The sequence below is a fragment of the Osmia lignaria genome, chromosome 1, assembly GCF_051020975.1.
Source record: "Osmia lignaria lignaria isolate PbOS001 chromosome 1, iyOsmLign1, whole genome shotgun sequence".
Classification (NCBI taxonomy): Eukaryota; Metazoa; Arthropoda; class Insecta; order Hymenoptera; family Megachilidae; genus Osmia; species Osmia lignaria.
In genome coordinates this window covers 11,338,853-11,365,197 of record NC_135032.1, presented here as the reverse complement: position 1 = coordinate 11,365,197, position 26,345 = coordinate 11,338,853, and the positions used below count along the sequence as shown (strand labels likewise).

Sequence of the window (26,345 nt, the reverse complement as noted above, 5' to 3'; positions counted from 1 at the left end):
TTCCTATGAAATTGTAATTTTAAACTTATTTTCATAAAAAATCTAGGCCATAAATTTTCAAATTAAAATTTCACTTAAAATTTTCTATCAATTTAATTAATTACCGATGTGATTATTAATTTATCTATGCATTCTCTATTCTTCACAAGTTCAATTATCCATTTGCTTCTTAAAATTATTGAATCAATTTTATTTGTATATATTATTCTAAAGATGACTGGTTTTAATGAAAGAAGTTTATCTGTTAAATATGAATTAGATTGTATCTTTTGCTTGAATGATTTCAGAATATCTGAGCCGGATACTGGCATTGTAGATAACATTAATTGATTCGTTAACTGCTACGATTTTCATGTTTACTTTTACTGAATTTCTTAATTATGGTATCTGCACTTAAGTAGTATTCCCACGTATAAGTATCTTAATAATATTTCCGGAATATCTTAATCGCATCAAAAAGTTAAGTAAAACGTTTAAAAATATTCAAGGATGTAATTTTTCAGTGTTCAGATCTGTTGATGTAATATTTGGTAATAATTATTAAATAAATTATTTTATTTGAAATTTAATGAAGTTTAAATATTATTTCTCAATCTCAATTTTCTTCCATAATTTTCAGATTGTTAACATTAATAAAGTACAATATTTGCTGAATGATAATTCAAATTTTACAATAGTGCCAAGAATCCAGCTCTTCCTTTTTAATTATGTATGAGATTCAGTTCGTTCTTAAGTCTCATCACTTTAACTTGACTATTTCCTGTGAACTTTATAAACTTCGCCCTTTTGACCCTTTATCCTACGGGTTAATCGCGAACCAGAATACATCCCCCGTATGATATGGATATACTTGTTCGATGGCGATTTACGATTCCGGGTTAAAATGGAATGTCCCCAGAACATTTGGCTAAACTTTCGTCGTTACCAAGGAGAATTCCCCAACTTTGAATGGCTCCATCGAGATATTTAAAATTCGATTCTTCTGAAAAATGGGAGCATTTGCGACCACCTAGCTCATTCTTTATCGTCGTTTCGAGCATACTTTACAACTATTCCAACCAAAATTCGATTTTATTATGTACAACCTGAACACGTTTCGAATATTCCTTGGGGTGAACTTTGCAGTGTTAAGAAATCTTGTAGACACTGTGTCTGGTTGCTGATCTTTCAATCTTAAATTCTTCAAAATGGATAAGATTTGTGAAGCATTCTTATTGTGAAATATTTGTATAGTAAATGATACAATTCTTAATCAAATGATCAATTAAACCTAATTATACTGAATTCCTATTATTTTCTTATCAAGTTCTCTTTAAGTTAAAAATATATTTTTCTAAAGTTATGTTATTATGGCTATTTTAAAAATTGTTAAACATATGAATGAATACGTGTCATTTCCACCCCTATGATTACACCATTTAAACAAAATACGATCATATTACAGTTATCGTTTTCCCTGCTAACTTTCTCCCAAACGATTCTTAGAACCACCCCGTAAAAGCAAGTCTCGAATTCTAAACTAAATCCAGCAGTTCAGGAATATCTACGTATACCTCACATGACCGCGTCATAAACAGCAAGCGCGGCCGCGCTTAACGTTCAAAATTCTCGATTTACCCGCAGAAAATTCGGCCATGCAGCCTCGTAAAAGTCATCGTTCGCCTCGTATTTTTCGTCTTCCCTCTTTTCCTTCGTTTTAAGGAACGCGAACGGTTGCTTCCCTCCTGAAATACGAGCCTGCTCGAATTGATCGTGCTTCGAGCTTAAAAGCTCGAACGCTAATGAAGATGGTAGTAGAACTACTGCACAGTTACATATAATTTTCTGCTGTTACCGGACACAAATTTACAGCAATTTAGAAATATGTATAAATAATTGAATTTTGAAAAATTAACGTTCCATGTTGACATGATTTCAATTACTGGAGGGCTCGAAAAGTCGTCGATAAATTTTGTTTTTACCTCGACGAAAAGTTAGTGGACGACATTTCGCGAAATACACACGAACCGTCGCGATAACTTGCAAAACGTTCGCGCGAATTTACTTTACCTAGGCTGCACAAACGTTTCGTGCAATTAACACGGCGTTTCGGTGTGTGCACAAAGAGAACTAACGACGCGAAAAACGGTCGAACAGTTAGTCGAATATTCGCTTTTCTATGGTGACAGAAGAGTTGCGCCGGAAACTTGCTTACCGGTCAGCTTGCATAACGCTTGTTACAATTACCGTGTTTGTAATAGTGTTAATTCGGTACAATGTGTATAAAGTGGCATATAGAATTTCATGACATAAAAGTATCTCAAAATAGCAATTTTATACAGTATATTATATCAAAATAGCAATAGCAATGGTATATTAATTTGAAACTTAAAGCATTATAAAAATTATTATGTATCAATATTCTTAACAAAGATAACAAATAAGCTATTTTAACAAAGGCAATTGTAAGTTGTACATTGGTTATATTTATGTTTAGAATCAGCCATGTAGTTGTAAAAATATTGATAAAACACTTATGCACTTCAAGCTTTAAATTTACATATCAGAAGTGTGATTTTGCCATACTTTTATGTTATGAAATTATACCAGACTTTCTATAGAGCTTTTACTAAAACGAACGAAATACGATGTCATCGTGTGCATGATAACGAACCAAAGAAAGGAGATTCTGATAAAATTCTGATTTGTCATCGTCGATGACCGACGCTACTGGATTTTCTTGCAAAATCATTGAACCGGCTAACACGTCAAATATTAATCCGCGTCGAAAAAATTCCGATGTCGGAAAGGTCGGGGTGTAAAAAAATTAACGTCATCCCGTGATCAGAGTTGAAATAGCAGATTTAATTAAATTCCAATCGGGTGGCTTTCGATTTTGATTCGATGTATTCGAAGCATTGCGCTGGTTTCCGGTTCAATTGTCAATGTAAGATAGTGAACAAAAAAAAAAAATGGAAATCTCCCTTTGGGCGTAATAATTCCAGTAGGTTTGTTCTCTCGTTATCGCCGCTGTTTGGCAAAATAAAACGGAACAAAAATTCACCATTCGCATGAGAACACTTTGGGAACGTTTTGTTTCGACGAGTGGTTGTTTCGTGTAGAATCATGAAACGCTTGCTGCGTTATTTTCTTCCAACCAACAAATTTAATCGTTCAACAATTAGTAGAGGGGTTTTTCAACCGCATATATGTTGTTCACTAACTTCATAGAAAGTGAATTTTCATTTTCAATTTTTTGTTTTAAAAAAATATTTATTTTTTAAATTTTGTACTAAAATAAATCCCATAATTTCGAGGTTTAAATATTTGTATTTTGATATTGATCAAATTTGTAAAATTTACTTTTGATTTATTGTTAAATTAACTGTGAAATTTTCGATTATATTTTTTATATTTAAAATATAGTATGATTTTTTTTAAATATCACTGGATATATGTACTCTTAATCCTTTATTTTTTCTTCCCCTTTGTACTTTTTTATCTTGTAATTCTTTGAGCTTGACTTTTTCACGCCTTAATTCTCACCTCTTGACTTCTTGATTCTATAGACCTCTTTAACCCTTATCTGGTATTCTTTGATTCCTTTTGTTAGATTTTCTGGCATTGACCTTTCCTTTATCTCCTGGTTCCTACTTTCATATCTTCTTCCTTTTATTTCTGAGTCTCCTTTGAATTTCTTAGCGAAGGTATCATTTAAGCTATTATTACTTATTATTATTTAAAGTATTGCTTGAAAATTACTTTCATCTTACATTTTATGTTTGAGACTAATTTAATTATATTCATGTTGGTTTTTCATTACTCATTAATACCAAAAAATAATTAAAATAATATGCTTTGGAATTCCCCTTTTTAAAAAATTACCCCCATTTTTTCTAATTTATAAACTGCAAATTAATTCTACCCTTACCTATGATTCAATCAATTCAACGTCACACGACGAGCATTTTCCCCAAAAATATAAGCACTCAAGATAAAAGGCTGTCGAATAGCAGGTATAAAGGAGACAGAAAGAGCTTGGGAGATTAATTGAAACACGGGATATTCGATTTCATTGCATGCCCAAATCCGCAAGTGATTGTGGCATGGGTGGAGCAACAAAAAATAAAACGAGGAAAAGAACAACGATACATCGTGCTCTCTGACTGAGCAATTTTCTGTACGTGTAGCCGACGAATAACGTTTAATTGCCACGCGGGAAATTGGGACAACGTTGGTTGTCAGCTACGTCTCGTAACGCGATTGCTTTCGTTTCTCATCCCTCTCTTTATTTCGTCCTTCTCATCCTGCCGGCGTGTTTTTTAATTAAACGCGGCTTCTCTGCCCGTTGCTACAGAGGTAATTTCGTGTGAAAATATAGGAAACAGTGGGCAAGATCGAATGATACGATACGATTCTCTAAATTGGGCCAAGATAACCTGACCATTTCCTGTCGATCGCGTTTACCATCGTTTTCCATGGGCTGAATTAAAGAGAGAAATGTTTTAAGTAATTTTTATCGCTATAGAATTAGAAAAATTTAATAAAATTTAATAAAATTATTTATTAATATCCAAAAGTGTATCAAGTTAAACTAGGACTGGAGCCCGGGGTTGTCAAATCTTTAAGGACTCCCTTGGTTGATGAACTTGATTAAAAATTGAAATTTATGCTAAATAAAATTAAAAAATTTATGTTCTAACCTTATCTCAGAGAGATACTTGAAGATAGCAACTATAATAGTAACCATTTCCTCCGGAAATTGATAAGTTATATAAAAAGAATATTCTAAGAAGTAGTAAGCTTATCTTTAAGAATTGAACATAAAAGAAACTTGTCTAAAAAGTGATAATAGAATCATTCTGAAACGAGGTCGTTAAATCAGCTGCCTTAATATTGTGTGTACCGGAAATGAATTCTATCATGCAAACCGGATGTGAATTGCTGGAAGACAATTCGAAGCTACCTTGTAATTCAGACTGTTCGAAAGCAATTTAAATTCTCCCTCGGCAAATTCAAATTGCTTTTGCAGATTCGCGTCGTATTGTGTTTGCATTGCACCGCGTAGTTTGTGCACTGCTTCTCGATGTGCAATCTATTTTCTATAAGCTAAGCATTCAACTTAATTTCACTTGGAATTCATTCTTAAAAAAAAAGATTCAACCCTCTACGTTATTATTTTCATTACTGATCAATTTTTTATATATCGATCAAATTGAACCATTTATTTTGATACTAATTATTGCATTGCTTACTAATTTGACTTTATAATGATATTAAACTAGAAATTATACTGCGATAATTCGGAGCAATTTTAATCTTCCATTATAAAGTTTAATCCTATTGTCTCCGAGTTATTTCGCTATGGTTCTTGACTACTGTTATTACCAATTTATACGAAATGATTGAAATTCATTATACGAATTGCTTTGTTTAGCATTGCAAAATATTTCGAATAAATCTGAACAGGTGTACTTGTGTAACAGGTAGATGAATAAACGTTCATTTAATTTTTCATGGGTTTGGAAGAAACATAATATTACGCAAATATAGTGGAATCTGATAAAAAGAAATTCAGTGACAAATGTTATAAATTATAATTTTTTTAATTAAAATTCTTCAATTTGGAGATTTATATAAATTCTAAATTTTCATACTGAATTAATTGCTTTTGCAATATAACTATAATTATTAGATCTGTTTTCAACTTATTAACCTTCGGACGGCGGACCATGGAGAGAACCCCGATTTTAATTTAATTTAAGAGCCTACTGTGTCTAATATTAATGTTAAATATAAAATTTTGGCACACAATTGAAGCGCATCAAGAAGCGTGGGTACCGGAATTCGAAAGAATGCGGGGGCGATGATAGTCGACTCATTACGCGAAGCTCAGTGAATCTCGAGCAGAACCGCAAACGCGTGCAACGATAAATAAACGGTGCAAAGAGACGTAACAACAGGAAGAGGCGTACTCGAATGCGGAACCGCGGCGAGTGTACAGGATATCAAACGCGGCAGAAAAACGTGGACAACTCCCGATGGAACGTGGAACAAAATCGTTAACTCTACCAGATGATCGAAAGAAGTTACCATACATCGTACGAGCCGACGCGTACGGATCTCGTCATTTTTCAACCACTTCTATCGTCCTCGACTAACGGCCACGGAAAAACAGACGATGTTCGTGTCGATGATTGCGTTTGTTAGATCGAAATGGGAATAACGGATTCGAACATGTTTACTCGGATATTAATGTTGTTGAAATGAGCAATCAAAGTCCGCGATTGATGGGTTTTATAGATTTTGGTGTAGATTATTGGACATTTCCGGAATTTGTGATTTTTGCAATTTTATGGTGATTATTCGTGGAATTATAGTTTCAATTAATTTACACCGAAGAATAATTAATTTTCGAACTGTAATTAGTGTCTTATGGAATGTTGGAAATATCCGAATAATTATTCTCTTTAATGATTGCTTAAATTTTTCCATAAATAAGGTGTGCAAATATTTAACTCTGTTGAGGAATCTCATTAAGAACCAAGAATCTGATTTTACAATAAAATATAGAATAAAAAATCTCAAACATTTCCTTGGGTGATATCTATTTAATTTATGACAATATTTTCATTTCTTATTTAACTATCATTGAAATTTTTCCATAAATGAGATGCACGCATATGTAACCTCATTAAGGAGAACCTCATCAAAGATTGAAACGTTGGTTTTATAGTAAAATATAGAATAAAATATCTCAAATATTTCCTTAATTCATGTCTATTTAGTTTACGATAATATTTTCATTTCTCGTTTAACTATCTTTCAAATTGTTCCACGAATGAAGTGTATAAATATTTAACCCTAACGAGGATCCCATCAAGGGTCAAAACGTCAGTTTTATAGTGATATGTACAATAAAATATTCCAATGTCTATTTAATTTATGATCAAATTGAAAATATTCCGTAACATGTTACTGATATCAAATAATAAATTTAAAAAAAAATCAAATAATGCTCTGATAGATCAGCTTTAATCAGAATTAACTTCACTACCAAAGATTGTGAAAATTACGAAAAATGAGAAGAATGTACATCCTCGTTGATGTATATACACACAATGTTATGAGGAAGCGAGTACAGCAACAATAGCTGTACATTATGCTGACAGGGTAGAGGGGATAAGGTGCAATCCCCTTACACATCTATGGACCCCATAGTCAACAATGAACTCATATTCTCATGTTTTCTACGAGACTTCCCACCTTCGTGGTTGTTGAACCAGACTTCCACGGCTTTAAACCGTAAACTCGTCTGAAACCATGCTGTTCTATGTGCCAATCGTCACTGTTAAATACGTATTCGCGTCGGGGCTAATGATACATTTGCATGTGGGTGGTCTCACTCGACGAGTTGTTCCGGAGTCGCTTACATGAACAAAAGCGAGAGAAAGTTGCCTTATGTGAACTTTCTTTTTTAGGATAAACACAAAAATTTAACATTTTTCTATGCATGATACAAAAATTATTCACAGAATTATTGTTTGAAAAATTTCAGAACATATTTATCAATTAATAATTTTACATAAATTGCCGAATAAAATATTTTTTATTTTAAACTATTAAATATATAGAAAATTATGATTTTCAACTTGGGCAATAAAAATAAAAATAATACCGATTGTGGTTCGTATGCACCTCGATTTTTCGCACACGAACAGGTAGAAATAAAATAGTAATCGATGGTAGGACAATTATTGGATGAGAGCGTTGAAGAAAATCAAAGTAATGCGTTTCGATTTCATCGATACCGATAGCGAGTGGTTGTATCAATTGCGAGTTGAATTATTTTCCACGTTTCAATCGTACATTTTGTAATATCGTCGACGAACGATGGAATTGATATTACGTTTGCCGCGAGCTACTGTTTTTTCCTCGGGATATTGTGACAAATACCTGTCCGTTTAAAATGTCAACGAGTGTCGACAGCGAAACAAATATCAAACAATTGTAAAAAAAAAAAGAAATCTTTTGTGATATGTGACCTATATCACTTATTACGAACACATTTTTAATTAAAGATATTTGTTCATTTAAATTTTAACATAGGCGTAACTAGAAATTTTAGATGGGGTGTTAGCTTTATTAATAGTGTCAAATGTTTAATATTTTGCAGTTTGCAAGATTTGACGAGAAAATCTTAGAATTTTAAAATTAGAAATTTTGAGTTTGAGAGTTTGAGAATTTGAGAATTTGATGAAGCTTGGAAAATAAAAATGAATAGAGTCTAAAAATAAATTTAAATTGTCCCATTTCCCAAGGATTAGAAAATAGAAAGACGTCAAGATGAATGTACAGAAACTCCTAGAATGACTTAATATATCAGCGAATTCATCCCCTTCAGTAACAAGTGAAAACCGACAAATTTCAGCTGCGAGTCTTTCTTTCTTCTTCTTTACGTTTTCCCATCCCTTCGCATTTTCACGGCAGCCAGTCATGAAAGGTATATACCCGGGTAGAAGGGAGTAAATCACAACCGTACACAAACATGCCGCACATACTTGCGAAGTTAAGCTCGCTCGGAGCTGGGTTTCAGCTGAATCCGGCCGGAGAATGATGGGTACGCGGTTGCTTGATACCGGAGAAGAAGACAACAGGGAATTGGAAACTCTATTGTGGCAGGTTTTCCGTCTCCCGCGTGTCTGGCTCAGATGTATGTGTTCAATTGTTTCTTGACGTACCTCCGGTATGGGGGGGAAAAGTTGTTTAATCCGGAGGTAGCAACATTCGAACGAGAATTAAATTTCTTTCAGAGACATTCTGCTCGTTTAGACTTTCCTTTTCTATGAATGAAAGATAAATTTTATGGAGTTCTTTGATAATTGACATCACAAATTTAACATAACTGAATAATTGAATGAGAAGGAATTTTTTTTTAAATTCCAAATAACATTAATTTCTAAAGGAAGACTACTTTTTAGGAGGTCCTCTTTTACTATATCAAAAAATATTTCTGAAATATATTCAAATTTTGAAAAATAAGAAATGATATATAATCGTTTGATAATAGATACACTTTTTACCCATAGCTCGAACAAAAGAACAATTCTACGAATGAATATCTCTATCAGAATGGAGATAAAAATGCAATGAAATAAAAGGAAATGATAGAAAATGTTATAAAGCTTCTTCCATTATAAACATAAGAATTGTAAGTCACATTACATCGACCTACTTTTTTTCTTCCACCAACGTATTTGTCTCCCATTGCACCTACACTTCGACTTCTTACATTTTACCCGTTAGGGAAGATGACGATTTCATAGCAGGGGAGAATGAAAGAGACGGATAAAAAGCGAAAGAAAAGGACGTCCCGCGAGGTTATCAAAGAAGTTCCTTCAACGATTTGCTCGAAACGAGTTCCTGTTCCATCCACGATGAACTACTCCGCGTCATACGTGCTCTGTTTTTCCACATAGTTGATTTATTCTCGTCTCGATAACAAAGCTACCTTCAGCCACCTTTGAACATGATCCCGTTGGACATGTTTGGATCGGGGAATGTCGACCTACTCTGGTTTCACAGATTTTTGTTCGCCGAAGACGTCTCAATTTTGTATTTATATACCACACCTGTCTCGATGAATAAGAATCTTCGAAATTACAGAGTCTCGAGTAGTCTCGTGAAGTCTCCGAATACATTAATTATTTTAAAATCAAACATATTCCTCATAGGATGTATAGATTTTGATTTTAGTATAGTGAATAAATATTTATTTTCTATTTTCTAAAAAGAAAAAGATATCACACGAATAGTGTATACCACAAAATTAATAATTAAAACTTAAGTTAAATTGAAAAATTGAAAAACTGTGGAAATTAATATGTTGAAAATCAATGGAAGAATACAAATTCTTCGGTGCTGAATGAAGTTCCGTGCATTTGTGGAAGTTTATCGAATCACCTATTGTTGTTTAATGTAAGGAAGTAAGCAACTATTGTGTACGAAGGAACAAGGGAATGTTATTCGGAAGAAAGTGTTGTTGCAAACGGTTAACGCAGCTTGCACATTGAAACAGTAAACTTCCTCCCAGAAATAGAACAACAATAGCGTAATATAGATAAAATTACTGGCCTGCACCCGTGTATCCACAACGTGGAAATAAATCTGTACAATTAGCGCGTGCAGTTATCTGCGTAAGAATGGTACGGTTGTTTGCTTGAGAATATCATTTCCGGAGTGCAATATCTGTTTAGTTTGCCTGTGAATTAACAAACGCCCCCTTTTCTTTAGAAAAATCCTAGACAAAACCTTCTTATACAAATTAGATGCTTAAAAGGGTTTATTAAAAATAAATATTATCTACAGATATTCTCAGGAATCTCTTCTAATTGTCCCAATTAGAAAAATTGTAATTTTCGTCATTTCAAGTCATTTTCAAGTGTTTAAGTACTAAAGAAATATTAAAAATTTAGAAAACCTAGAAAGTCACCCATAATTTTGTTTTGCACCCTTCTTACCCCTACCACAACTACCCCTTCTAAATTTCTAAATATCGATAAAAATAAATTTTATCCTAGAGTATTGTTCCGCCAAAGAACTCCTTATAAAATAACGATAAAACAGAAGCACCCTACAAAATTCTTTCTTAAAATAATTCAATCCCTATCCCTATATTCTCAAACGACCAATTTCTCTATATCCTACATTATTAAAATCAAATAAAGGGTAAACGTCTGAAAGGAATCGATCACCGTTACCCGAAATATTTCATTGCACAGTAAATCAAGGAATAAGCCGATCAAAACGAAACGACGAAGGAAATAGGCACGATTTAGAAAGATCCTCGTATATGGCCAGACGACGTGGGCTACTTAACCGATATATAGCCGACATTCGTGTGTACATTTTATTATAAAACTTTTTACGAGTATCGTATAAAAGTTCAAGACCATCTTAAGGACTCCTATCGCTCTGGACCGGCTTCCGTTTTTCTGATTACTTGACCATCGTTCTCCGCCACGACCTCGAAAACTTTAAACATTCAACAACCGTTTCTGAATCTTGCAATATTAACTCAGCCAGCCAGCGGATTTCCATTGGAAATTAAATACGGATACCGATATCAGTCGATCGTAACGCTTCCATCTGTTGGATTAAAGGATCGAGTTCTAGTACCTTCTGACTACCTTCCAGACTGAATCAATGCTGATCGCTGAAATTAATCCGTTCCTAAAGAATCTACGTGTACGATCTGTAAAAGTGGATGGTTTCTTAAGAAAGTCGTATACTTAAGCTTTGGGGAATGAGCTGTTAACAATTTACAATTTTTACATTTACCATTACCCTGGAAAATCACATTCTGATTTCTCTATATCCAATCCAATTTTCAAATTATCAAATTCAAAAAATTGAAACTTCGATAATCTGGAAAGTTGAAAACTTAGTATTTCCTATACCTCGTTGCTGCACCCTGCACTCACTTACCTCAGAGAACAGAATAATCACGACTGACTGAATATAATAACCGTTTAAACATAACCACCTTACTTAGATTTCCCTAATTGACCGAATTATCTCCGCTAAAAAGGACTAACGAAATCCAATTATCAGGGAAGAGGAACGAGGGTACGTTTACTGTCGAATAATAACATCAATTATGGAAGCTTTAAAGCAATTCCAGCCAATTAAGAGTAATTTTAGGACAGAGCAACATAGAAAACTGTGGCCGTCCCAGCGGATAAGCGTAATAAATTGAAATACTTCGTCTTTCTTTTGATCCTCAGACCATAGACTGCTCACTATGATATTCTCCTGGCAACAAATATTTTCAAAGAAACCTTTTTCCACTCGGTCTTTCTCTCTCATCTTTCGCGAAACAATAAAAAGCCGCCACAACCGACGGGGTGGGGGAGGTTTCATTTAGTTGAGTTCTGAAGAAAGAAAGGGATCTCATTTCAAAGTACAAGCTCTTTACGCCTTTGGCTTTTCCGTCTTCAGGGCCGTAGGGGATCTTGCCAAGGATATGCATAATGCTTTGGAAGACTTTTTTCACTCAGGACCACAGCCTTGGAATTATATATATATATATATATATTTATATGTAAGTAATTAAGGCTTGATTAAGATTCAACGAGAGTCACCTGCTTAAAGACGAGTGAAATCTTCATTCAACCGAGTAATCGACATATAGAAGCAATTTATTTCGTGTGTGACAGGGCACTGAAGTGGCTGGAACCAATAAAGAGAGAAAATGATGCACGCTACGGTAGCTCTAATGAATGCCTGGTTAATTTCTTGACGCGATGTAAATTAAATTTTATGGACCTTTCGCGGGTATTAATCTGTCGAAGGTGAGCGAGGGATCCTGATATCCACACTCAATTTATGTTTCTATCATTTTATTTGCTTACTTGACTAGGGATTATTCTAGGGTGTCAGGTCGAAGAATTTCTAAACTGATTGTGATTAACTGGTTGATTTCCATATTGAAAATTAAGAAACATTAATTCTATTGTGTAGGACACCTCATTTTTAAATTTGCAAATATGATAATGTAATTTAAAAACGACTGAATAATTTTAATTGCCCGAAAGTGAAGGAAAGAAAGCTATTCAAAAACTTAGAATATTACACTATAAGGCAAAAATTGAGCTGACAACTAAAATTCCAGAACAAAGAGAATATAAAAGCGTGTTTCAGTGTAATTATACTGTCAAGATTTATATTTCTTTATACTTTTTTAACACGTACATACTACATCACGTTAAAAATAGTTTCAAACAGAGTTTAATTAACTTTGCAGAATAATTTTGTAATTTTTCTGTCAAAGGTTTTTGTAATGTTACTGTCGATTGCTTCCTGTGTAAAGTTTTTAAATTTGTGTAATGTATGAATTCTTTTCTGTCATGAAATCATGAGAACAACATCGTCTGTTTGATATGTAACAACCTAATACTGTTTATTGCAAAAAAAATCTTAATTATACACAAAATCAATTATCTACAAAATTTTCTATAATTATAAAAAATTTCTCTTCTATTAGAACAGAAAGTAAGGTGTATAATCCCAATAGTCTGTGTTTAACATTAAGCAGGTTCGATCGGGCGAAAAAGATGGCAAAGTGATTGTGAAGGAAAACGATTTTGGGATCCAGGCTACGCTCGCCCTATTATTCTGGCAATAATTTAAGGGCAAGGGGTTGATATATAGGTAGCGAGTTTATGTGACGCTATTGTCTCGGGGTAGTGTTATTTATGGGACGGTTTCACCTTCCAAAAACGGAAGATGCGTGTTCCACGGGCCGTGATGCGAATAACAATCGCGCTGGGGCAGTAATTAAGGATTAGCGAGGTGATTAGCGAGGAGCCGGTATTTAAATCTCACTGGAACGATCTGGCAAGTGAAATGTGTGCTAGCTCTTGAGTAGAACAAGTGATTATCCTTGTTGAAGATCCTTGTACGACCTTTGAACCTACCAACCCTAATTGCTCCAATTTGACCTTTCTCTAATTAAAATGACACATTTAAGGATTTTTTAATAGGCATAGACTATTTCAGATTCTATTCTTATGAAAAATTAAAAACAATTTTCAATAAAAAAGAAATTAAAGCACAGCAGCTAATTAGTGTTTTAGAAATAATTAGGAATTATTAAAAATACTATTATTTATGACTTAGAATAATTCATCTTATGTCAGCTCATTATTTATGTAACGAATTAAATATTTTATTGATAATTAGTAAGCTTTGATAGGGAAGGCTCATATAAACAAATTGAAATGATTATAATAATTCTAAAAACTTGAAAGGTAAATGCAGAAGTGTAATGGCACACATAACATAGATTGTTATAGTGCTATAAATATGTACTTAAAAATACACTTCACTGCTGTTCCAAGAGCATTTAAAATAAGAAAAGAAATATTAGGGGCAATAATACCATCATCAGTTTCTAGATCCTAATCAAATTACTGTAGGACGAGTTGGATAGAAAACTAAGAGAATGTCGTCCAATTAACGAAAACGATTTATGGAGAAAACTTTTCGAAGGCTGCGATCAGATAAGATCTGAAATATTAAGAAAGTTAATTCAACCGAGCACTGAGAATCAAAGATAAGAGAATATATAAAACGATTTTAAGAAATAATTTCTATTACGAGTGATTAATATACTGTAATTCAAGATGTAATCGTGTAATAGAAAAACGTTTCAGCTACTTATTACGGATCATAACTATTCAGTTAATTTTCTTCATAAACTATTATTTCAAGGCGATATCAAACAGAAATTCCCATTAAAATTACTTGATATATTATCAAATTTAGAAATTACTACCCTTAATAAACTTATTTATTACCAATAAAGAAGAGCTATTTTCTGCAAAATAATAATTTTCTCACCTTCTAAATAACTTCTACTCTGAGCCATGCACCTTACTTTGGTTAGCGATTAATTACATTACAGATGCAATATCACACTGCCATACCGCAGCGTGAATAATTAACAAGTAACGCGTCTGTGTGAAAAACGGTTAATTAATGAAGGAACTTCGTATACACCAACGTTAGTTGAGCACAGTAAATGCCACTCACGTATATCACGCGTTGATCTTCTAAATCCACCTTCAACTCACGACAGATTTTTGCCACCCTTTAAGCCGAAATGCCGACGAAACGGACCAACTTTTCAACCCGTTAGCGATAAATGAAATGAGAGTTCATTATGTCTTCCTATCACGACTCTATAAATATCGTTATAGGCGTACACATCGCATATTCATCCTGTTGATAGTTTAAGCAGGTTCAACGACGAGCAAATAATTGTTTGGAGGAAGTTTAGATTGAATTAGAAGGGGAGAAGGAGGCACGGAAGTTAAAGTAAGCAAAGACACCCAAATTGGAACCCTAAAATCTATAGCAGTGAAAGCGTTAATCTTTTTACCTAATTTGTAATTTTATTAAATTTTCAAAGTACTAAATACCTAAAGTTGTGTGGTCAAAAAAATTTCTTTAATTTTTCTAATTTTTTCTAATTTTTCAGTAAGGGGTCAGCTAACCCCCTAGCTACTGACTTGACCTACTCTATGCTCCTATGATATATTCTCTAAATAACCATATAATCAGGTTGCTACTATATATGCTAACGAAATGTATGATGACATTTTTGTTCCATCAGGGATCTCAATTTACAGAGATAGAAAAACGAGATTCTCGCGAGAACGAAACTTTTCCGCAATTGGAATTTAGCGTGGCAAAGAATAATCCGGATAATCTTGTGTATGCCCATTAGGCGGTAAAGCTTGAAGTCTTTGGTGCCATTAGGTGTGGAAAAAGAAGTAAGCCTCATAGTTCCCCGCGGAGATATTTAAAAGTCGACGCCAATGCCGCAACTTTTTCCCTGTCCCTTTACGCGAATTCTCCGGTAATCCTTAGGTCGGCTAACGTTGATGCTGACGTTGGCCAGTTTACGCGAAAACTTTCTTAAGCACTTGTCCGTTTAAGTTATCATAGGATAAGTGGTCGCTGCTTAACTCATCCTTGAAAAAAAAAGGGGGAAGCAATCCCTCGTTCGAAGGAAACTCTTTTTTCCATTTAGAGAGCTGCTTTACCGCTAAGGGTGCAGCTATTTCAAAATAAGCGTTGAGTAGGTAACTATTGAAACTTTTTTTCATAAAACATCTAGCTATCTTTGGCTATAATCATCATTACTTTATTAGTCATTTTGCATCTTCATTAGCTGTGAAAATGGTAATTAAGGCCTAGGTGTAAATATTTTTAGATTAGCCCTAATTGATACAGAATGTGTAAAAATTAAAAAGCAAAATTACTACAGTTTTCTAAATTTGGAATTTTCACAAAATTTTCTAAATTTAACTTTTTACAAAATTTTAGAAATTATTTTGGGCAAAACACCTAAAACCTTAATTAGAGTGTTATCACTTCTATAATTAGTGAATGTTACTGAATGAAGAAGAAGAATTAATACTGGATGAATAAATATCTGATATTATTTCAGAATGCATATTTTGATATTAATGGAATTATAGAACTACCAAAAAGTTCGAAACTGATCGATTTAGTAGAATTTAGAACTTCAAGTTGAAAACTGACAAGGATCGTTAGAACCTGTCTGGCTATTCGATCTGATCTAATGTTCGAATTAATTGGATCTGTAAAACGTACTGCTGTTAGGATTACATTAGCCTCGAAACTTGTTAACGTATGGGAAACGTTGCTAGAACTTATCGAACATTAGCTATTATGGTCTAAACAACCACATTCACGAACTTTGTAATAACATACGGCTTACGCGGTATTACAGCTTATTCAACGAGTTGATTGATGAAAGTAGTTGAATTTGTAATATTGATGTTACTGTTCTATTCTTGTTGTGGCATAGAATAATTTCAGCAATGTTCGAAAGTCCAATCTTCAATTAAAACTTCATTTCAGATTATCAATCATTCTAATCCTCTAAATTTTACAGCATCTGTTTAGCTATTATTTCTCTAATATTTCAAAATATTTTGTTTCAAAATTTCAGTGTTGGACAGTCAAAGCCCTGTTATTTTTCTGATATTCAAAATTTCTATTTCTATTTTTCCATTCATTGAAGTACATCTATAAAAATAAAAAAAGAATTGTACCAACTACTGCCACAACTATTATCCAATATTTCTATTTTTTTTAAAGAGGAAGAATCTTTGGAGCAATTTTCTCAATGCCACACATTTCTTAAGGGGTTAATTTCAGAGAAGGTTTGAGTTTCGTGCTCCTTGGTCGGTTAGAAAGCATTAAAGAAAGCTTAGAAAGGGAAAGGGTGGAAAATGGTGTGGAAAATGCGTTTCGTTCCGCAAGTGGATTTCCCACCAAGTCTACCTTACTACTCGACTTTAGACAGAGTGTCATGCGACATTAGAACAGGGGATTTCTGCGAAGAATTGAATGGCTGGGCGAGAATTGATGAACAGCCCTCTGATACTTTATTTTAACCTGCTGTTCACGTACTTTCACGATATATCAATTGCCACTGACAGCAAGAATTGTAAACTTAAAACACTTTTTCGATAAAGTTGGTTATATATCTTCTTCTGCTCATTGAATGATATTTAAACACCTTATTTTACATCATGCAATTTATTAACAAGTTTGTAGTAAGATATTTTTTGTTTTATTAAAGAAAAGTATGGTAGTAGGAAAATTTATAACTCAATAATAAAAACCTTCAAATTTTAATGATACGTATTCAAATTAATTATACTGATACCAAAATTAAATTTATATTATGATTATTATCATGGTATTGAACTAGCAAAATATCTTACTACAGTAACTGGTGATTAAATGAAAAAATTAAAGTTAAATTTGTGTTATTAAAGAAATCTTCAAACTAATTTATGTTAATTAATGACATGCTGGTGCAATATCACTCACCCTCTGGATCATGATGCACTCCTGTAGAAGAACCAAATTCAAATTTAAGGGTTGAAGTCATATTTTGAAATCTGGATTTCCTATTAAACATAATCAAAAAGATGTTAATTGTAATATCAATTAATCTAAGAAAGACAAAGGGGTGAACGACTTATCAGGTTCATTAATTAAGAAATGTATGTAAAAAATTTCCCTAAATGAATACTAAAGAAATGATCTAAATTTATTTTAAAAAATTAATGAAAGTGGAAATTGATAGGGATAAGGGGTAGTTAAAGACATTCTCTATATTAAAATATACTATATACGGTATCATATTAAACTCGCGAGAGAAATTTTGCAGCTTGACATAAAAGAAATCGAAACTTGGCATCGACTATTTTAATCCAAACACAGCTGGCAAAACAATGGTCACATAGTTTTGTTTGCAGGTGTTCGCGGACTTACCAATGTATCTATCGATATTCCATTGGCCGTAGCAGCTGGTTCGACCGTCAATATGACCTGCAGATACGATCTACAATCAGACACTTTATACACAGTGAAATGGTACAAGGGTCCTGAATTTTTTCGATACCTACCGAAAGAGATGCCACCGATCACTGTTTTCGGAGAGCTGGGTACCAAAGTCATCGTAAGTATTTATTTTCCAACACCATCACGTTCTGTTTGAGAAACAAACAACTGTTACTACAAACGAATACCATAGTTTCTAGTACGTGGTAATAGAATCGTGAATGAAATTTGTTTGTGAATAAAATAAATTAATTTTCTTTTCTTCATTTGTTTTCCAGTTTATTTATAATTCTACTATAGAAGTGATTAAATATAAACAACTTCATAATCCGGTGAATGCTACTTAGAGAATTGTCTGTGAATTGTTTCGAGACAGAAATACCCTGGGAATTTCTTACTTATTAAAAGTTGGAAGGCGATCTGGTGCGAATCACGCTTTACATTCACACCTGATGTGCAATCGTTGCAAAGCAGGGAAACAGAAGCAAATTTCCCAAATTATATTTCCTCAAGTTTTCCTAAGCGTTTGAAAGTTTGTTAGTAAGAACCATTTACGTACTGGTTTATATAAATCTACTTGAGAAATGACAACTTGTGTACCTTGCCTTTGAAATATATAAGAAAATAAATTTCTGATAATTCTACTGAATTAATCGGAAAATTAAATTTTCAATTGGAAAAAGTATTATTTATCTTTTTAACGAAATGCTAAGTGCATCTAACAGAAGAATCTTATAATTAGGTTTCTATGAATATAAAATGGAATTTTAAATAAAGTATTAAATTTAAAACCTGGAAACTAATTATGGATCAAATTTTCATTTCAAATGGAAAATTATTAGTCATTAAAATTCGAATTAACAGGCAAATTTATTTCATTAAATCTAAAATAACAATAAAAATCGAACACTCTTAATTAAAATGTTGTGGATAGCTAGAGTTAACCCAGATAACGAATAAACTATTATCAATATTTAATTACCATTTCTCAAGTAGCCTAAGAACACAGAGTTTGTCCTAACATACGAATCCTATCGTTCCTGACTCGGATGTTAAAATTTCTGTTCAGCATTCTAATTTGCTAAAAGGGTTCGCAAACAGAGCTGACCAAGCGATATATACCGGATGATCTAGAAAGAAGGTTGATCAATCTGTTGGAAACTTGTTGAACAAACATCTCAATGCTTTTATTGATTCTCCAACTTATTATGTATCTTGAGTTTAGAAAACGTACGAGTAACTGTCTTAATTAATTAAATACTTTCTGTATATTTAATGATTCTGTCATACAAATTTCCTTATTAAGCTACAAATTGATGTACCATAAGTGCCATTTCGTGACACTTTTTTATCATCAAATCATTTCAGACTTTCTATACAACAACCATATAAAATACTTTCTATTCGATTTAAAGAAAACGTTCCATCATTTCCACAAACCATACAAAATTACTAAAATAGAGTTAAAAATCTCTGGAATTATTATTAAATTGCAAACGTCCAACTGTCTCGACGGCACTTTTGTCGAAAAATGATTACTTTCAATTTAACTGTACAGGTAAACCACAAATCCGTGTAGCTGAGTTCGTAGAGGAACATAGCTTTCTTTCGTGCGCAAAAAGGAGTAACATTCCTTGATCCTAGAAAAACATTTCGCTAGGTATACAGTAGGTAGCGGTTGCACACGCTGTTCGCGTGCAGTCCAGATCCATTAGAGAAAGGAAAAAGCGTATACACCAGAAAATCAACGTTTCGACGCGAGTTAAAGATCTGTTAAAGTCTCTACGTGGAAACACGAGTTCCATGTACAATACACACACGAAACGGCACGATGGAGATCGACCAAACAACCAGAGAACCGATCCCCTGCACGCAATGCTTTTCCAATTAGATTTCAACGGTAGAAAGTACGGACAACCCTTGAACCGATAAATCGTAGTGGCACACCTACCAATGGTCAGAGAGAAATTAAAGGATCCAGCAAAATTTCTACTGCTAGCTAAAGCTCCAGAATTTCTTGCTTGGATTCTAAAACCTGAAATAAATTTTTAACTTTAGAAGAATTTCTTGAATATTTCACTTTTCTTTTATTTTTCTATTTTATTAATATATTAGAACTCTTATTCTCCCATTTTCTTTTTTTATTTATTAAAATATTCTACTATATAGAATTTATGATTTATAAAATTGTAGAGGGTGCAAATAAAAGCTTTTCAACTGTAAGGAAATTTTCTGCATTTACCCCTTTTTTTATAAAAAAAATTATGTTATAATTTAACGAATAACACGGTAAAAATTGCAACGTTTACTTTATTTGATAAAGTATTCTATTATACACTCAGCAATTATGAAAGATGTGAAGTATTTAAGAATTGTAAAGAGTGTAATATAAACAGAAACTCAAAGCTTTTTAGTTTAAAAACTGAAATATGAAACGAGTTCTTAAAGCTCTCTTTTTCCATTAAAAAGAAATGTTGTTTTCCAGTTTGCTGAATGGCACAGTGAAATATTGCAACGTATATTGCATTTATTAAAATTTTCTATTATGCAGTCAGGAATTATGAAAGGTGTGAAATAAAAGATTGTAAAGACTGTGGTGTGAACAAAAATTCAAAGCTTTTCCCTTCAGAAAACGAAATTCCCTTCTTTTTTTAAAAACAGCTTGTTTTATGATTTAGTGAGTTCTGTAATTATGATGATTAAAAGTACTAATTACTTTGCAAGTATTATAAAAATATCCACAGAAGCTCGAAATCAAAATACAAAGACACCCACAATTTTATTACAACAGACATCCTTTCTTCCTTTAAAAGTGCATTTCTCAGTTGACTGAATGCAACTTTTATAAGGTTCACCAGTATCTCAATGTTTTTCTTTTTGTTCAAACACTGCAATAAGGAATTAACCATCTCTTCCCTTCGCGTTTCTGGGAAATTAAAAAATTCCATAGCACCAATACCTTAGTATATCCGAACAACTATCTCAGTCCTTTTATTCGAGAAAAAGTAAAGAAGAAATTTCAAATATCTCAGAAAATATAGAATAACATGGAAGCTCGATAAACATTATTTTTGAAGAATAGCTTATGAGAGAATTCACACCGCGAGTACTAATTGTAATTTATACGCTGCCACTGGCAACATGTAATTAATCGTTGTTGTGAGGTATTGTTTGTCGTGAACGAGTGAATGTGCGAGTATGTCAAAGCGAGCAAGTGCGATCGATTTGCAATAAATGGTACGCGTTCTCATCCACTCCATCCTGTGATCATCGATGCTGAATTGACTAAAATTTACATCGATAGATTACACTTACGCGGAACGATTGATTCCCATTACAAGTATCAATCAATTGTACCCTTTTGAAACGATTGTGAAAGTATGCCGATTAAACAAGTTAATTGTTGAGCAATTCATTTCATCATTTGACAAATATACTGATATGATTACCATTTTGTGACGTAGCAGAAAGTATTTATAGTGGAATATCAGAGATACTTAGAAAGTTAAAAATTCATTTAAATCCTAATATCATATTATAATAATTAATCAATAATCAACAACTAATAATTAACACAAACAAATTTCATTCCAATTCTCTGTTTATGGAATAAAGTTACAATAGTTATTAGTAATAATATTATTAATAATAATCAACAGAAGTTGATATAAACAGATTTAAAACTCGCAATTAAATTAAGTTTCCTTGGGAAGAATGCTACGTCCCCGATTCCCGTGCTTCCCTTTAGGTGTTCCCGAGGAGAATGACGATGTATACAAACAGAGAAAGGTAAATAAGCATTCGAATAGTTTCATGAACAGCTGTATACAAAAGCTGCTCAATAATTTCCTACCATATAATTCCCTATTAGAAATTAAAAGTTTTACATAAATAAACGAACTGCAAAGAAATGCATCCATGCCAATGACGCTTGATAATTTCCCATTTCTCAGAAGAATCCCCTCCAGCTCCAAAAACTGAGACATTATCAAGCTGTTACAATGGTAAAAGGACATATGCAATAATTGACATAAGCTAAACACGCAAAAGATGAATTTTCCCAGCTAACACTGTATCACGTCTCATTTCAGAGGGAACGAAGCGACGCTCACCATGTGGTTCTGAAAGACGTTCAACCGGATCATAGTGGCAAATACCGTTGCGAAGTATCTGGCGATTCACCTTCGTTTAATACCTTAATAGTCTCTGGTTACATGTACGTTGCCAGTAAGTATCGTGATTTTCTTTTCTACTCGAGGAACAGCTGGTAAGGCACAACAAGAAAGCGAGTAATATCTCGCGATAAAAATGACCGATGTCGAATAGGAGGAGAGAAAAAAAAATTAATGGAACCATTTTCTTTGGGTTGTATCCTCTCCACACAACACACCATGTAAAGTTGCAATTATTAAGCAATTTCACAAAAAGAAATCGAGCCACGAAGAAGACATTAATTACCTTCGATAGCATGGTACAAATAACCCAGCCCTAGGGGATAATTTGTTTCTGGGAACATTCAGAAATTGTGCAACAGTGTAACATTAGTGGTCGCTTAAAAAAACCAAAAAAAGTATAAATGAAGTTCTCCTTGGAATACTGCACGCATAAATCATCCTATCCTAAGGGTTAAAGTGCCTAGTCCATTAAGCACATCCTGTTTCAGAGTTAGGTAAATAAATTAGCTAGATCCTTCCTAATTACCATGCTAATAACGACGATTACTTCGATCAATCAATGATCACATTTTTATAAAAGATCCCTAAGGAAAATGAAACCTACGTATCGAAAGTGATAATACAATCACTGGAACTCAAAAGAGACATCTCCTCGGGTGATCTCATTAAATAACCCAAATACAGTTCTTTCATTGAATCACCTATTATCTGGCGACACTCTTAACCGAGTTACTGTTAATTACCCAACTTCGATCCAGCGCGAATAACCTTATTCCCTTTCAAAGTTGTTTCCTCCTGATACCTCGACGATGACCTTTCAGCATGCACTGTTAACTTTCGATAAAAACGTTGAACGAGCCGCACGAAGTTCAGCGATAAATCTAGCAGGCCATTCGTGAACCGTTACTTTTTCATTGATTCGCAATTGGCGACACGCCTGTTCCGACGTCGTTTCATTAGAGGAGGCGAAACCAAATTCGAACTTACAATTGGCTTTTTGGTCTATAATAGACCAAAATATTTAGACCTTATAATATTTTGGTTGGCTTTGGTATTTATAATTAACTTTACAAATTAACTTGGTGCCTTTAATATTATGCTTTCCCAATTTCTATTTTGGTTTTGAATATCCTCCCTCCCTCAAGGGAGGATAATAATTATTTTAAAAATTGGTACTACTATGATTTTTGAGAAATAAATTTTTAATTAAAATAAAAAAGGCATCAAATTGATTTTTAACTCCTTAAGAGAATATGAAAATAATAATGAAATATTGTACACTCACCCCAAGTTGGGGATCCGTTAGATGAGGTCCATTTTGGGTGCTCTTTCTTCGTCCTCGTTGATTATCCTGCACGGTAAGCTGACATTGTCTCCGTAATGGCGGACAATTAAAACGTAGGGTGACGAAAGGAACAGAGGAGACAAAGGATAGAGTAGTTTCCTGGGGTCTCGTTCCCACCGTCTCGTATTCTCGTTTAACGACGCCACAATCACGATAGCGATTCTTCTTTGAAGAGACCAGGACGATTGCCTCTTCTTTCCGATCACGGATCGCTCGTAAAAGCTCGATACTGGATCGATCCTTCGAATCTTGACTTGTATCCATCCCTCCTCGCCACTCGATTCTCTTCCTTTTTCACCATTCTCACGGGACTGGATGATCGTCCATAACATTACTAGACAAGTTCAAAATGGTAATCTCCGATGATCGTGTCCTTGAGAGGATGCGGGACGAAGGAGTTGGCTATATCAGGCGGAAGTCATTCAGCTGAAGTGAGACAATCGTTTGACAGCTCGGGGGAAATCGACTGCCTTCTGTGGATGGTATAATGATCCTTCGGGATGTACATGACATGTTATGTATACAGGATACGACGACGTGAAGGTCCTTTCAATTTTATTCGACAATGGTGCTCCCAGCCTTCTTGCGGCTTAGAGGGATAACAGTAAGAGTCGAGCAAATATGGTAGCAGAAAAAAGTTGAAACAAAATCAACTGTCTATATAACAGTGAAGTTGCTATAAAAGTTTGTTTGCCTCCTTCTAAACTTGGATACTATTTTCCAGTTTTTGATCATATGCAGTGTATAACACTAGTTCAAAATTATGCGCAAACTTAAGGCACAAAATCAGATTTAAAACGAAGTGTTATATCATTATTCAACGACACGAAGTAATTTTAAAGTCAGAGGAAACTGGAGCTCGTTGAATATTTGACCCAGTATGAAAATTAAATGAACCTCGTGATTGAGTACATATATAAATATACAGTGTGTTCAACGAGGGATGGTAGCTGGGACGATTCTGAACAACTTTTTCCTTTACCAAAATGCTCGTTAAGGCTTAGTTTTTGAGTAATTAATAAAATACACCGACCAATCAGAGCGCGCATGGGGCGCACGATCAGCTGTGAGAGTGTCGGCTACGAGAACCGCGCTCGACCGATGCCTGGAACAAACTACACGGAACTACGTCGCGTCGCGTTGGTTCGTAGCCTCTACTCGTGCGACTGAGCATGCGCATACCCGGTGCGCTCTGATTGGTCCGTTGTATTTCATTAATTACTCAGAAACTAAGCCTTAGCGAGCATTTTGGTAAAGGAAAAAGTTGTTCAAAATCACCTCAGCTACAGGACCCTCAAAGGATGCCAACCCTTAGCTGAACACCCTGGATAAAAAAATCCTTTCCAGACAAAATAGAAAATATTTTTGTGATTTTGAGAAGGGAAAACGTCTGATAACATTTTAATTTAAAATGCATTAATTACAATGTCTATAAAATCTTACCAATCATAACTCGACTCTTTAAATTTTCTGAAATGTAAGCTGCATGTTCATGTTTCAAAATTTCTCAGCGAATTCGCCAGCTCTGTTTATCGGGGTCAGTAAACGCCGCAAGAAGTCGAAATCTCGGCGAGAAGCGCTTTTCAACGCCGGTGAACAGCGGACTCGAGCGTGCAGCGATGCCTCGTTGGTGTCAAAGCGTTTTTACTGGCGGGTTCTCTGAGAAAGAAACGTAAAAATGCAGCCACGAGAAAGCGTAACAGTTATCCAACGAGACAAAAAAGGGACGCTATATCGTCCCTGACGTGTCCCGTTTCTTTGTTGCTAACAGATCCGATAAATTCCAGATCTACCGAATGGAGATCCCCAAGTTAGAGTGGAGAAGATACGATACGCGGTCGGGGATACCGTACGTGCAAACTGCACTGTTCCTTCAGGAAAACCACCAGCGAATGTGACATGGACTGTCAATGATGTGCCGGTACGTTGATGGATGCAGAAACTTTCGCGGAATGTTCGCCTGCTACTCTCGATAAGCTGTCATCGTGACAGAGATCGATATGTTGGTTCCTCTTGCTTGCGAATTTCGTTGGTTTAATAGAATTATAAAATATTTTTAAATATATTCTTTGAATGAATTATATTATCTTGGGAATCCTGACCTAACTGGATGGGACGAGGGTGGGTCTGGACCTATCCAAACATGGACTGGTCCCCTTATCATTCTGAAATTCCAGAATTTTTAAGGGATCCAGCCCAAATCTGAAACTAAGATAAATTACTTTTAATAAATATGGAATATTTAGATGGGTATGTTATTAAATTCTCTAATTAGTAATTGCTTTGCTTTCATAATACAATTTTCCATTTCCCTAAAATGGAAACTGTGGAAATATTACTTAATTAGTGAATAGAATAAAATGTAAAATTTTAATTTTGAAAAATCACAGAAATCTTGCGAAAATAGTTTCTCTCATTTTTCACAATATAACACAAACGTTTTTTAAATGGGTAAGTTAATTTCCAGGAAAAAAGCAATTTGTTCAAAAAATGTACTGGATAATTCTTTCAATGACCTAGCTTAAATACAATTTTAATGAAATTGAAAAGCAAAGCAATATTTTACAAACTACTTAATAAAGGAATACCTGTTTGAAGGTGAAATAACTCTGTTTCTTAAATAATCACAAAGCTACGGCTGTTATCTGAAATCTATGAATTGAATGAAAGTTAATTGTACACCTGGATTGACGTAATTAAACGAAAACAAGAAAAAAAAAATATAACATTGTAGTACGATGGGATACCGTTATAAGTATAGAGTATGGTTGCTGAGGAAATTATAGTTCGACGGCATTCTAATAACAACTGACTTCATTTAATCCAGAGCTCGCACTTTGGTGCAAACTGGTAATCTGAAACGGTTTATGGATCTCTTAACTATTCAATGAACA

General features: G+C 33.9%; 2 protein-coding genes across 3 annotated transcripts in view; one reads left to right on the top strand and one right to left on the bottom strand.

Moving 5' to 3' along the window:
* LOC117606127 (cell adhesion molecule 2) overlaps nt 1-26,345 on the top strand; it is a 43,950-nt gene that overhangs the window by 16,784 nt on the left and 821 nt on the right. Inside the window, exons 2-4 of the mRNA XM_034328183.2 lie at nt 17,847-18,049; nt 22,023-22,158; nt 25,239-25,372. Of these exons, the coding sequence (XP_034184074.2) occupies nt 17,847-18,049; nt 22,023-22,158; nt 25,239-25,372 (473 nt within the window). The remainder of the gene's footprint in view (nt 1-17,846; nt 18,050-22,022; nt 22,159-25,238; nt 25,373-26,345) is intronic.
* Nucleotides 17,434-25,240, bottom strand: LOC143305345 (uncharacterized). 2 transcript variants are annotated; one of them, XM_076688446.1, is made up of 4 exons: nt 23,392-25,240; nt 17,997-18,080; nt 17,863-17,919; nt 17,434-17,495 (listed from the first exon to the last, which is right to left on the bottom strand). In XM_076688446.1, exons 1-2 carry the CDS (start codon nt 23,713-23,715, stop codon nt 18,045-18,047), a joined length of 360 nt encoding a protein of 119 aa, XP_076544561.1. In that variant the 5' UTR covers nt 23,716-25,240; the 3' UTR covers nt 17,434-17,495; nt 17,863-17,919; nt 17,997-18,044. The 2 variants fall into 2 exon arrangements, with proteins under 2 accessions (XP_076544561.1, XP_076544570.1); XM_076688455.1 differs by having other exon boundaries at nt 17,446-17,495; nt 17,863-17,932.